At 39.5% G+C, this 13156-nt stretch overlaps 1 protein-coding gene across 3 annotated transcripts in view; it reads right to left on the bottom strand.

Moving 5' to 3' along the window:
• SSPN (sarcospan) overlaps nt 1–13156 on the bottom strand; it is a 130100-nt gene that overhangs the window by 36585 nt on the left and 80359 nt on the right. Inside the window, exon 1 of one of the 3 annotated variants that reach the window (XM_022577812.3) lies at nt 5858–6509. The exons of 1 other annotated variant lie outside the window; for it this stretch is intronic. In XM_022577812.3, coding sequence (XP_022433520.1) covers nt 5858–6136 — 279 coding nt within the window. In that variant the 5' untranslated portion in view covers nt 6137–6509. Of the gene's footprint in view, nt 1–5857; nt 6510–10306; nt 11300–13156 lie in introns of those variants that run through there. One more of the 3 variants, XR_002645174.3, reaches the window with a different exon arrangement.

Below are 13156 nucleotides of genomic sequence, written 5' to 3'. Positions count from 1 at the left end.
GCATCTAGCATTCAGCCACATCAATCCTAATTTGTCCTAATTTATTCAAGTTAGGGGAACGCAAAGTAAGTCATGTGACTTCTTTCTTTTTTAGATCCTGCAGTCATTTTATAACATGAAATAAAATATCTCAATAATGCTAAGTCAACATGTTCTGAATATCTCTGGAACCCAAGGGCCCACAATAGAGTAATAACACACTCCTTACTATTACCTCTTAGTTCTTTTCAACATTATCAATAAACTTTTCTATATTGGAAAATACAACTGTATGTCATTTCTCAAACCATAGTTTAAAAATGGATATACATAAGTTCAAACAGAAACTCTAATAATGGCGAATATGGAATAGAGTTTGGTTTAACACACTGGATACCGTTATGTGTCAGGGATAAATAATGGCCCCGTGGACACATAATATACTTAAAGAGAATTAATTGATTTACTTTTTATTTGATTATCCCTGAATTCTATGCACTACTATTTCTACCATAAAAAAATAAAACCAAAATGATAATTGTCAATATTAAAAGTTTCTAGAGATTGAAAATATCCATAATACAGGTTGAAAAATATCAGAAGCTGTCCCTTCTCCTTTTTTAAAAGGAGAAAGGAAATTCAGGGATAATTTCCTCATTGTATAAGCATTCCCTTGGCCTTTGCATATCTGGCTTAGTATGAAGCTAGCAATAGAAGTGAAAATACAGTCTCTAATGATTCTAAGCATCTCATGATTTTTTTCCAACTTTACTTATTCTTTAATTTTTTTTCTTTTCGGTACGCAGGCCTCTCACTGTTGTGGCCTCTCCCGTTGCGGAGCACAGGCTCCGGACGCGCAGGCTCAGCGGCCACGGCTCACGGGCCCAGCCGCTCCGCGGCATGTGGGATCTTCCCGGACCGGGGCACGAACCCGTGTCCCCTGCATCAGCAGGCAGATTCTCAACCACTGCGCCACCTGGGAAGCCCTTTTCTGTTGTTTTATTATTAACTTTACTTATTCTTTATTCAGTATTCCTAAAATTCTTTCAGAGAGCATGTCACCAAATTCTTGAATATTCCCTTTTGTGTTCATACACTTATTAAAATTAATTTTTTTCCAAATTAATCCAATTACATTCCATTTCTAGACTTACTACAACAACTTCATGTACCTATAATTATCCTCTCATTACTTATTATACGTACTCAGTGGAGACTGAGTTAGCCCATGGGATTATCACTCCTCAGTCCCTAACTCTCCTGTGAGAGTTGCTATAATCAAAATTATTTCCCAGTGGTTCTAGAGATGCAATTTTAAGTTTCGGAAGCATATTAAAGCCCCAATATGAAAAATAATGTACTATTATGCAATGTGTTCCTAAAAATATAATTCCAGATTAAATTCTCAAACGTCAATACACATACATAGAAAATTGACATCATTGTTTTGCTTCCTGACTTGTTTTAGGGTCTATCCAAAAGCCCAGTGCCAAATCTTTCTCACTTCCAGTTTTTCTTCATAACCATGATCATTTAGGCAAACCATCATGTCGCAGTCTCTCCACTTATAAATTGCGGATAATAACTTGCTATATGTCATATATCTACTTGTGAATTTCAGGGTGTATTCTTTTTTAAAATAAATAACCACCCAATGTTCCCTTCCGTTAAGTCAAGATTAAAAATAGATTTCAAAAATCCGAATACACCTGCATTTTGAATTCCTTAGAGTAAGTTAACATATGAAAACTGTTATTGAAATTCCTGACAGCACTCTTAAATCATTACAGATTCATATGATAAGTTTTATGAATGACATTAAGGAAAGGAAATATTCTTCCCTTTAAGCTCTTTCCTTAAACTTTCTAATGTGATTACTGTAGTATATATCTCAGGGATTTTATTCCAGGGGGATGGGGTATGGGAACAATGGAGCAAGAGTCAGGAAAACTAAAAGAAGCAACAATAAGGCAAATAAATTCCCACTTTCCATGGGAATATTCCCTACAAGGGCCAAGAAACTAACAAACACTAAACATCCCCATTGGGGAAGAGAAGCAAGAGTTTGCTCTTAAATTGACTTCAGAGAGAAATGCCAAAGCAAATAAATCACGGTAAGTGAAATACTTTGAAAGGTAAATGGACTTTAAAAATATTTGCGTAGGTTAAATTTTTTAATCGGAAGTATTCATTACTGTCAGATAAGGCCACATGTCCATCAGGGTCTCTGGAGATCTCCTCCTTGTATATGATTCATTATTTTTAGACCAATGCCTAGCTCGTCAGACATCCCCAACAAATGTTGCCGAATGAAAAAAATAAGCCAAAGTTCAAACATGTTATCCTTCACCTAAACCAAAATTGTATTAATCTGAGTAAGAGATAAGTAAAGGCCCCAAAGTTCTTAGATTTCTTCAATCCTTGCACATTTTTTCATCAATAAGAATTCTGGAATGACGCGCAAACTTGAATGTCTATTCCACCCAGCTAAATCAAGCCATTAACAGAATAAAGTGCAAACTTCTGTTTCCTAGGATCCCTTGCCCCTAGCCAAGTTCATCCTCAAAGACCTTGTTTCACTTTGTGCTGTCCTTGTGGAGTGACTTGCAACCCTCAAGCCATGTAGAAAGAATTTTGAGAGAAGAATGGCACTTTTACAGGTTACGTGGTCTCCAGAGCAGCTCCATTCTTTTTTTTTTTCCTTTACGGGAATCTTTTGTAATTGAAGTAAAAAGACTTCAGTCATGTCTCTGATGGAGGGTGAGAGGAGTCATATTTACAGGTAGGTAAGAAATAACCTATTTGTTTTTCTAAAATTCCTCTGGACATAAATCTCTGATTAGAGATTACCAATGGCTTTTTTTATAACTAGAATTTCACTGAATATTCATCAAGCCACCCAGATATTGGTCAAGAAGAAGTTGCCTAAGTAAATTTATCCATATACCTAGATTCTATCATGGGAATGGTGATACCCAAATCCCAAAGTAATGCGATAGCAAGCCTTGTAAAATGAAGTAAGTGTCACATGATCAGAGGCAACCAGTATAAACAGAAATAGAAGAGTGAAGCGGTCAAACTGTCGATGGGGCGGGTGCCTCAGTCTGGGGGCCCTGCTTGAATTCAGCGTAAATTCCGGAAACAGGTTTGACTCTGTCTCAGCCTCAGGGATTGACCTGTACTGTTTCGGTCTAACTTTCCAGTATTCCCTGGGGGATATACCAGACCAGAATCATTCCACGTCCCTAGGAAAAATGACCCTGAGGAGGCCCTTTTCCCCCAAGTTAATTTTTATAATCCTCCAGAAAGATTCAGAAAGTACTGGACTCGTCTAATACCGCTAAGACTGCTAACAGTAACTTGGCTCAGATCAGAGAAAGGTGAGATGGCCGAACTGATAGCTTCTTCAGGGTTCAAACTGGTCTGGGAAATGGAGCAAGTCCAAAGTGACTGTTCTGCGTGATTAGAGATAAAATAGAGCCACTGCTACTTCGAAGAGCGCCACTACCAGTGACTGCTCCACTCATGGCTAAGAAAAAGTGCGAACTCACTGAACGCTTACCGGGAGCCAGCATTGTTCTAAGTATCAGAACATGTATTCATTTCTTTATTCCGCAGGACAACCCTAAGGGAGAGGAATTATTATTACCATTCTGATTTCATCAACGAAGACATAGAAGCCTAAAGAAGTTAAGTAACTTGCCCCAAGTTATTCAGTGAATAATGCCCGGGCGGGAGCTCAACACCAGGTGCAGTGTTTCCGCTTCTGTACTTCACCACCCGGCCTCCCTGCCTTTTCCCTTCCTTGAAAGCTTGGAAGAGCGCCCCAGGACCAACCACAGACAGCCTGAGGAGAACAACAAGCACAGAGTCTGTGGGAGATGGGGACAAGTTGCCTGCAGCTCCGGCCCAGCTGGAATGAGATCCTCCTTGCCCACTCCTTAGGGCCCCTCCTCTCTTGTCTCAGGCCATCTCCACTAACTGCTCTGCCCTGCATATGCTCTCTGCTGAAAGACAAGATTACAGATATCATCAATACAGATGTCACTACAAGAAAACTTCGAGTGGATCCCAGATTATAACCGAGAAAACTGGAACAAACAGAGAACTGGCTGCGGATAATGCTCTTTGCACCATATCCAGGGAGCTGCCAAGGGCAATTAGGAGCATGTGATGCTCCTACAAGGAGCTCATGAAACTTCAGAGTTGCAAGGTTTGTACGTTCCCGTCTTAAACATTAAGACAAATTTTCCCCACCTAATTTGCTTTTTTCGTACTGGACTTTTTAAAGTTGAAATAAAGAAAGGTTAGAAAACACATTTGTAAATGATATTCAAAACCACTGAATGAGAAGTTTCGTTCCTTTCTTCTTTGAATTCACCTAGCCTTGAAGAACAGACCTTTTTTCCCTCTGAGTACGTTAACAGTCATTGAAGTGACTAAAATACCCAGTATATCTTAGTGAAAAGCTATTTTTAAAATCACTTGATTTAGAAAACTCCAATCATGATAATTTCATGGGAATTCTCAGTACACAAATTAAAAGTTTTAAATTACTCTGCAAGAATTTGGAGTTCGAATAATCTTAAATAGAAAATACCTGCATCAATGCATACTTAATCAGGTGTTTTTAACATCTGTCCCTGATCCAAAATTATTTTGAGGGTTGTTTTATAAGGTACAGTTCTTGTGGTCAGTAATAGCAGTAATGATGCAATGTGAGACTAGGAGCCAGAGGTGTCGATTCTGGTCTCACCTGACTCCATCACTTTTCACCTCTGGGCTTTGAGAATGCCATTTAACTTCTCTTAGCCTGCTTCCTCGTGTCCACAGATGAATAACAGTTCCCACCTCAAAGCGTTGTTTCAGGGACCAAATGAAATAATGCACGTGAAAGAGATTTTAGTAAGCCCGAGGCACTATAATAATAAAATTACAAACTAAATGTGGGAGCAGCATGGCTCAATGAGGAAAACGCAGATGCAGTCTGGTGCTAAAAGGAATCAACTTGGTTGATTTGCCAACTTTGGAAACTCATGACCTTCAGTGGGTTTGCCCTTGGTTCTCTCATTTGAGAAATGGAAGGCTGATGTGGGGATTAGAAATAATACGTGTAAGGCCTCTAGCAGGACCCACAGTAGGTGCTCAATAAATGGCACCCATTTCATATCAGAGAATCCGTTTAATTAAGCCAAGTATGCTGTGTCCAAACACTCAACTCACAACAGCTGAGCAGTGTTCTGCTTTGAACAGTACATCCATTAGCAGAGTCCCAAATAAGGCTCCTGCCACGGCCAGCACCCTGGGTTTATCCCACTTTAGATTCCAGTGGATTAAGGCTGTGCTTGCTGTATTCACATTTCCTGCCTTCAACCACTGTTTTATAAACTTACTACCGGAACCTCAGATTTAAAAAATAAAATCAATTCTACCCAGTGTGGCCACTCCAAGTACAGGATTTTTCCTAACTTGCTTTTACAGGATGAACGTATTCACTTTTTTGCTACTTCTGTAGGGAGGAGGGTGGGGTCCGCGGGCGAGGAGAAAGAAAAAGCCGAAGTGAATCTGCTGTTGTTATCGAGGCTGTTCAGTGTGACCAAAGTAAGCAGCCTGTGCCTCCCTCCCCAGCTCCAGCGCGTGAGGGTCAGGCCTGTCGGAGGCGGAGGCGTTCGGAGCCACAAGCAGGACAAGGACACGAGCCCCGCCGCGCCAGGCCTGAGCAGACCCGGGGCTGCGGGCATCGGTCACCAAGCAGAGGGCGAGTTAGAGGCGTGGAGCCGGGGAAGGGCGCATGCAGGTGGGTTAGTGGTAACTCGACCATGCGGCGTGGCATTCCTGTCTGGCAAACGCGCTCAGGCAAAACAGACTCGATGCTTACAATGATCCCAGCCCAAAATGGAGTGTCTCTGACTAGCAGGGAGGAGCTGATGCCGGCCATGAGAAAGCCCACCACGGTCACGGCGACGCCCAGCGCCAGCTGCAGCAGCGCGAGCAGCAGCGGGAACCGGCAGCCGCAGCACGTCCGGGCCTCCTCCTCCCCGCACTCCTTGGGGGCCCCCGCGCCCCTCTTCGGCCCCATGTCCTCAGGCCCCGCGGCGTCGGCGGCCGGCGGTCCCCCTTGGCTCCGCGCGCCGCGGCCCGGCCGCTCCCTGCCCATGGCGGCTGCGGGGGCGACGGCGAGAGCGGCGCGGGGCGGGCCGCGCTGGCCCTGCTCGGCGAGTTACGGAGGCTGAACAAATATGGCAAACATTTGGAGCGACTCGCCGAGCCTCCGAAGGCCACGGGGAGCCCGCGGCGGCGGGGGAATCGAGGGGGGTCGCCAACTGCCAACTCGCCGGGCGGGACACAGCGCCCTCCGGCTCGGGCAGAGTGGCCCCGCGCCTCCTAAACCCCAGCGCCCTATAGACAGGCTGCGTGTGCGCGCGCGTGTATGTGTGCGCGCACGTCTGTGTACGCGCGCGCGCGTGTGTGTGTGTGTGTGTGTGTGTGTGTGTGTGTGTGTGTGCTGTATGTCTCCCACTCCAAACCCCAGGATTTTTTCGGTTTTGTTTTTGTTTTCTGAGAGGTGCTGTGCAAGGTGATGAATGTTTAAATCGTTTGAGTTTAATTAGTAGAAAATTTAATCCGAAAGAGGCGTTGCTAGGCTCCAAGCTGTGAAGTTCCAGAAGTTAAATTGTTCTTTATTTTCCAAAAAAGGCATGGGCTCTTTCTTTTTAAATTCTGCGATCCTGCTGACAAATCAAGGTATTTTTCCCATTAGGTATTTGCTTTTGAAATTACTATTTGTACAGGTGCTGGGCTAATTGGGAACTCTCTCACATGTATTTTTTTTTAACATCTTTATTGGAGTATAACTGCTTTACAATGGTGTGTTAGTTTTTGCTGTATAACAAAGTGAATCAGCTACATATATACATATATCCCCATATCCCCTCCCTCTTGCGTCTCCCTCCCACCCTCCCTATCCCACCCCGCTAGGTGGTCACAAAGCACCGAGCTGATCTCTCTGTGCGATGCAGCTGCTTCCCACAAGTATCTGTTTTATATTTGGTAGTGTATATATGTCAATGCTACTCTCGCACTTCGTCCCAGCTTACCCTTTCCCCTTCCCATGTCCTCAAGTCCATTCTCTAAGTCTGTGTCTTTATTCCTGTCCTGCCCCTAGGTTCATCAGAACCTTTTTTTTTAGATTCCATATATATGTGTTAGCATACGGTATTTGTTTTTCTCTTTCTGACTTACCTCACTCTGTATGACAGACTCTAGGTCCATCCACCTCACTACAAATAACTCAATTTCGTTTTTTTATGGCTGAGTAATATTCCATTGTGTATATGTGCCACATCTTCTTTATCCATTCATCTGTCGATGGACCCTATTTGCTTTTAAAAGCTCTTTTAATCGTTTATATGAAGTCCCTAGCCAGTCTTCGCTAATCACAACGGTGCCTACGGGGATTATTACACACTTTGGATGTGGAGGATTTAACTCAGTCCACGTTTGATATATTTTTAATGCACCTACAGTGTGCTAGAAAATAAGGATGCTCAAGGTAGATTTGGTCCCTGCCAAAAGTCACCGAACAAATCAATAAAACCGATTATTCTTATTCCCACATACCTCTCCTCAGTAGCACTTAGAACAAATTTCAGTGAAACCACTCAGAAATGACCCCATCACTTTAGAGTATTTATATCTACTTTGGTATGGCCATTTTAGCATTCAGAAAGCTTTATTTAAAAAAAAAATGATGTTGCCAAGATGCTAGGATAAAGCCTACTCCTAGATTGTTTGCTATCAGCTAATTTAAAGAAAATCTAACTCCCTGCTTTGTCTCCAAAGAATTAGAAACTGATCATCAGCTCTCCTTGGGTACCTTTGAAGGTATGAAATATATTCTTATTTTATGAACTTCAGTGTTTTCCTTATACCTTCCTTCTGGATCAGTGAGAAAAATATGGTCCATGGAACAAATGCAGTAGCTTAAAAAGCAGAAACCAAACTGCACATCCCAGCGCTCCCCCTAGAAGCAGTAGAAACAGTGCTCACTCTCACAAGAGGAGCAGAGGGGCTGAGGAAAGGTCATTGTCAGCTTTGGGGCCATTACACCATTAGGATTTCTAGTGAGAACAGACAAATAATAGCCGGTGTTACATCAAGGTACCCATGTGACTTGTGCCTGATTGAGAACAACCCAAATGACAAAAAAGAACAATACTTGGTTTTTCTACATAAACCAAGAAAACATTTTTAGGAAGCTGAGTACATGGAAGTAATTATTTGTTCTTACGAATAATATAGCTACCAGTTACTGAGTATCTATCTATTCTGTAACAAGCACATGCTAGGTACTTTACATTCTTGACAGTTACTCGTTGTAATTATAGTTTCTTCTTTTAAAGATGAAAAGATGGAGTAGCAGAATCATTAAGTAGCCAGATTATTGGGCCACTCGCCTAGTTAGGGATGAGTGAGGGGAACCAAATGTAAACTCTTGTGGATTACCTGTTTTGTTAATTACTTCTTGTAGGCAAATAAGTGGATGGACTGATTTAAATCGTTTGTGATTTTAAACAATTTAATGATCATAGGTAGTACTTCATCTATCCCAGAATTAGCTATTAGCCTTGAATCTAAGATTATTTGAGTACTTTACAAAAATATTTTGATCCACCACCATAATGTATGTGATAGTTGACTGAGACTGTTATTTCTGTTAATAATTTGTAGCTAGATACAAGCTCTATTTGCTGACCATACTGCTGGGCTGTCAGTTAGTTAAGAATAAAACATTCTTCGCTTTTCCCTCAATATCTTAAATTAGACGTTAAGTTAGAATAGGTAAACAAAATAATAGGGTATTCCTGTAGGTTTGTCTTCTAAGTTTCAGAACTAGTGTGGCTTACAGTTGCACATAAATTCTTATAATGAAGGCTTACTTTTAACTGCCTAGGTGAGACAAGTTACAAATGAAACCAGTAGCAGTGAACAACAGCCCAGATAAATTGTAACCCTTCTAGTCTGATTACAATTTTCAGCTTCCAGCAAAGGAAGGCAGTAGTAGTATGGGGAGCCTTACACCTGCTCAGATTCCCAACCACATGCGTGAATCTGTGTCTGAGGGGGTCTGGTCTTTGGCAATACCACAGGGTGATAGTGATGAGGATGGTATTTTCACTTACTTAATGTGAGGAAGTAGAAACAACGAAGAGGATGACAAAAGTTGTCAGAAGGTTAGTGATGAAGAGTAATCAAGGCTAAAATGGTATCAAAGGGTCTTTAAGGACAACAACAAAAAAGGTCTTCCTTTAATATGTCCTTTCCACAGAAAAAGTCACCATTTCCAGCTCATCACATAGTTTAACAGAAATGAACAGGATTTTTTTTAGCATTCATAAGTTATAATGTCTCTGTTTTATAGGCTAAGCAATAACCTCTTCAGATATTTATATTACCGGGAAAAAAAGGCAAAGTAGAAACAAAGTGTTTTCAGATACTCTACTGGCTGCTCCTATAACTCAAAACTGACAGAGATGGTAACTTAGAAATTACAGGAGGGTAGTTAATATAAGGTTTGAGACTATTTTGATCCTGTGAGGAAAATAACAAAAATAAGCTTAGTATTTCTGTGTTTGCTGCATTTCAAATTCAACATTATTTGGACGTATTTATGCTTCAGAAATTCAGAACTGGAGAAAAAAATTAGTGTCATTAACAAGATGTCCTTAGGGAATACGACTAGAAATAATCTCTAAACCAACTTATTTCTGAACACATGATCTTAGATTCACCAAGAACAAAAAAGATTTCATAGGAAAAATTATTACAGTTTCAAGGTCTGTGTCAAGTCTCTTTAATATGTAATGACATATATTTTAAATGTTCAATCAGATTTGATTTAAGGAAGTATCAAATATTCTACAGAGAACAACTGAGAACTCATTTATGATATGCAGCACCATTGGTCTCCCTATCTAAAATAACTCTAGGGATATTGCTGACATGTGTGTGTACAACAAATAAAAGAAAATCTAATTTTTTGGTATTTTCTTTATTTATATATCATTAATTCTAAATATTTCTTTTGGCTCAAGTTTTTCTCCAAAGAATTGACCCATTTATGATCTTTGTGTGGCAGTTATTTTAGAATAACTTTTTTTATAAAGTTATTCTAAAAGTTATTTTACAACTTTATTTATAAAGTTGTATTTGACTTTTCAAGTTAAATGTCATATGTGCAGTGTACTCTCTATGGGTCACATAGGGCTTATAACTTTCTCACTCTATAGAGTGTCCATAGCAATGCTAACTATGAATCCTTTCCTAATGCATTCCACCTATTTATATGATGTTATTTATAATATCAAATTTTTCTACATGCAGTTTGTACATGTATTTTTGTCTATATAATTTCGATGTGTGCACTGCATATGATAAGGTAGAAATAACTAAACTTATTATAATTAAGAAATATAGGGAGAAGAATGGATAAAAAATTGTGGTATATTCATACAGTGAATACTACTTGCTAATAAGAAGGAATGAACCATTGATATAGTCAATGACTTGAATGAGTGAAAGAAATTAGACACAAAAAATAAATACTGCATAATTCCATTTATGTAAAAATAAAAAGGTAAAAATCTATGATAACTGAATTTAAAAAGTGGTTGTAGAGTTGGGATGAGAGAATTGACCAGAAAGGAGCAGGATGGGATTCTCTGGAGTGATGGAAGTCTTATATATCTTGCTTTGGGTGGTGGTTATGTGGTATAAACCACTGTGAAAAACTCATTGAACAACACTTAAGATCTGTGCCTATTATTGTATGCAACGCTACCTCAATTTTTGAAATGTAATAAGAGGAGAAATATAGGACGTCATTGTATATCCATCAGTTATTAACAATAGAAAAAGTAAAGTTTCTTTTTTTTAATCTAAATTATCTTACCAAACTCTCTTCATTTCTCTCCTGCCATTCTGATTCCTCTGTATTAATTATCTATTGCTGTATAATAAATCACCCAAAGCTTAGTGGTTTGGAATAACGGTAGTTCTTTATTATTTCATAGTTTCTGTGGGTCAAATATTCAAATAGGGTATAGCAGGGATCATTTGTTTCTTCACATTTTCTGGGGTCTCAGCTGAAAGACTTAAAGACTGGGGCCTGGAACCATCTGAAGTTTTGACTGAGGCAGAAAGATTTGCTTTCAAGGTGGCTCACTCATCTGGCTGGTAGGCTGGCTCCTTTCCATGTGGCCTCTCCGTGCATTGGCCTCTCCACAGGGTTGTTTGAGTGTTCTCACAACATGGTGGCTGACTTCAACAAGAACAAGAGATTCAGAGATTGAGAGAACAAGACAAAAGCTATCCTTTTAATGACGCAGCCTCAGAAGTCACTTAGCAACACTTGAGCCACGCTCTATTCTTTAGAAGCGAGTCACTAAATCCAGCCCACATTCAAGGGGAAAAGAATTAAGATCCGTGTATTGAAAGAAAGAGTATTAAAAAATCAAAGAGTATCAAAAGCATATTTTAAAACCACCACATTTAGGTATCACCACATTGAGATATGACTGATAGACAAAAAATTGCACAAATTTAATGTATATATCTTGATGATTGGATTTTTTATTGCATAGGGAAAGGGCATGTACGCTACACATTCCATGGCTTCATCAAAGACTCCAAAATCTAAGGAATCCAGACGTCTTTCCTTAGCTCTAGATCTGCAGATGTAAATACCTACGTACAACTCCATTTGAATATCCCAAATGTACCTCAAACTCACCCTATCCTTGAACTCCACAGAGAAATCAAGTAAGATAAACACAAAGTGTACATAGACTTTAGTGGCAAGGTGGTCATTGGTTGCCCTTGCCAAGAGCAATCCATGTAGAGTTTCAAGATTCCAGTGAGTTTAAGAGTGAGTGGGAGGTGATGAAGGGGGGAGAAAATTATCTATGGAAAAGCTTAGCTGTGAAGGGAAAGAAAGAGGAAAAGCTATAGCTAAAGGGATAATATAAAGTTGAGGAAAAGTGTGCCTCTCTTTTTTTGGACAATTGATCAGATAAATTCCTTGAGGTGGCAGAATTAGTCAGAAGGAAAGTCCCTTCACAGGCTGAGATAGAAAGAAAGAATGTAAAATTAGATAAAACACAGTTACGTTTGCAGGTGTGTGAGGAAGGCAGTTGAGGGAATTCATATCTCTGCCCTCCTCTACAACCAATATAGTACCAACATTCTCCTAAATGACGCAGATTTTAGCCACAGAGCCAGTCTACTTCCATAGCCTATCCCACAGCACATTTTATTGCTATATCTCATAAGTATAGATTTAATGAAACTGTATCATTTTCTGAAAAATTTCTCTAAAATAACAAAAACATGATTTTCTGTAAATTACAATAATAAATGATGTCTGCAATGTGTATTTGTATATATATATATATATATACACACATACATACATATATTTTATAGGTTACAAAGTACTCAAATTATTACTCTCTAAATCTAACCAAAACCCTATGAAGTTGAAATTTTTTCAGTGGTTAAGTGACTTGCTCAAGGCTACACATTTTTAGCCATTTTAAAAAATTGAAGTATAGTTAATTTACAATGTTGTTAGTTTCAGGTGTACAGCAAAGTGATTCTGTTTTATATATATATGTATATATATATATATATTCTTCAGATTCTTCTCCATTAATGGTTATTACAGGATATTGACTATAGTTCCCTGTGCTATACAGTAGGTCCTTGTTGTTTATCTGTTTTATATTCAATAGTATGTATATGTTCATCCCAAACTCCTAATTTATCTCCCCCTACCCTCACTATCCCTTTTGAAGGCTACAAGACCTGAGCTCTAAGTTCTCTGCTCTTGCCGTTTATATTTTAGCTGAATGACTTGGATTTTTTAGCTTTATTGCGATATGATTGGTACACCACACAAAAATTGCACAAGTTGACTGCATATATCTTGATGAGTTGGATTTTTATTGCATAGAAACATGGCATTAATACATTGCACGCATAAGCAGTCATGTGTGGTAAGGGCAAATGTGTGCTAATATACACGTTAAACATGTTAACATATATGTTAAACATGCATCTTTAGGGCTATGCTCTCAATTCCGATGTGTGGGTTTTCTCCCCACACCACCAAGCAGTC

The sequence above is a fragment of the Delphinapterus leucas genome, chromosome 11, assembly GCF_059928025.1.
Source record: "Delphinapterus leucas isolate spDelLeu-1000000601 "Yukka" chromosome 11, BTC_Dleu_Yukka2, whole genome shotgun sequence".
In the NCBI taxonomy this organism is placed as follows: Eukaryota; Metazoa; Chordata; class Mammalia; order Artiodactyla; family Monodontidae; genus Delphinapterus; species Delphinapterus leucas.
This window is presented reverse-complemented; position numbering and strand designations above follow the sequence as displayed.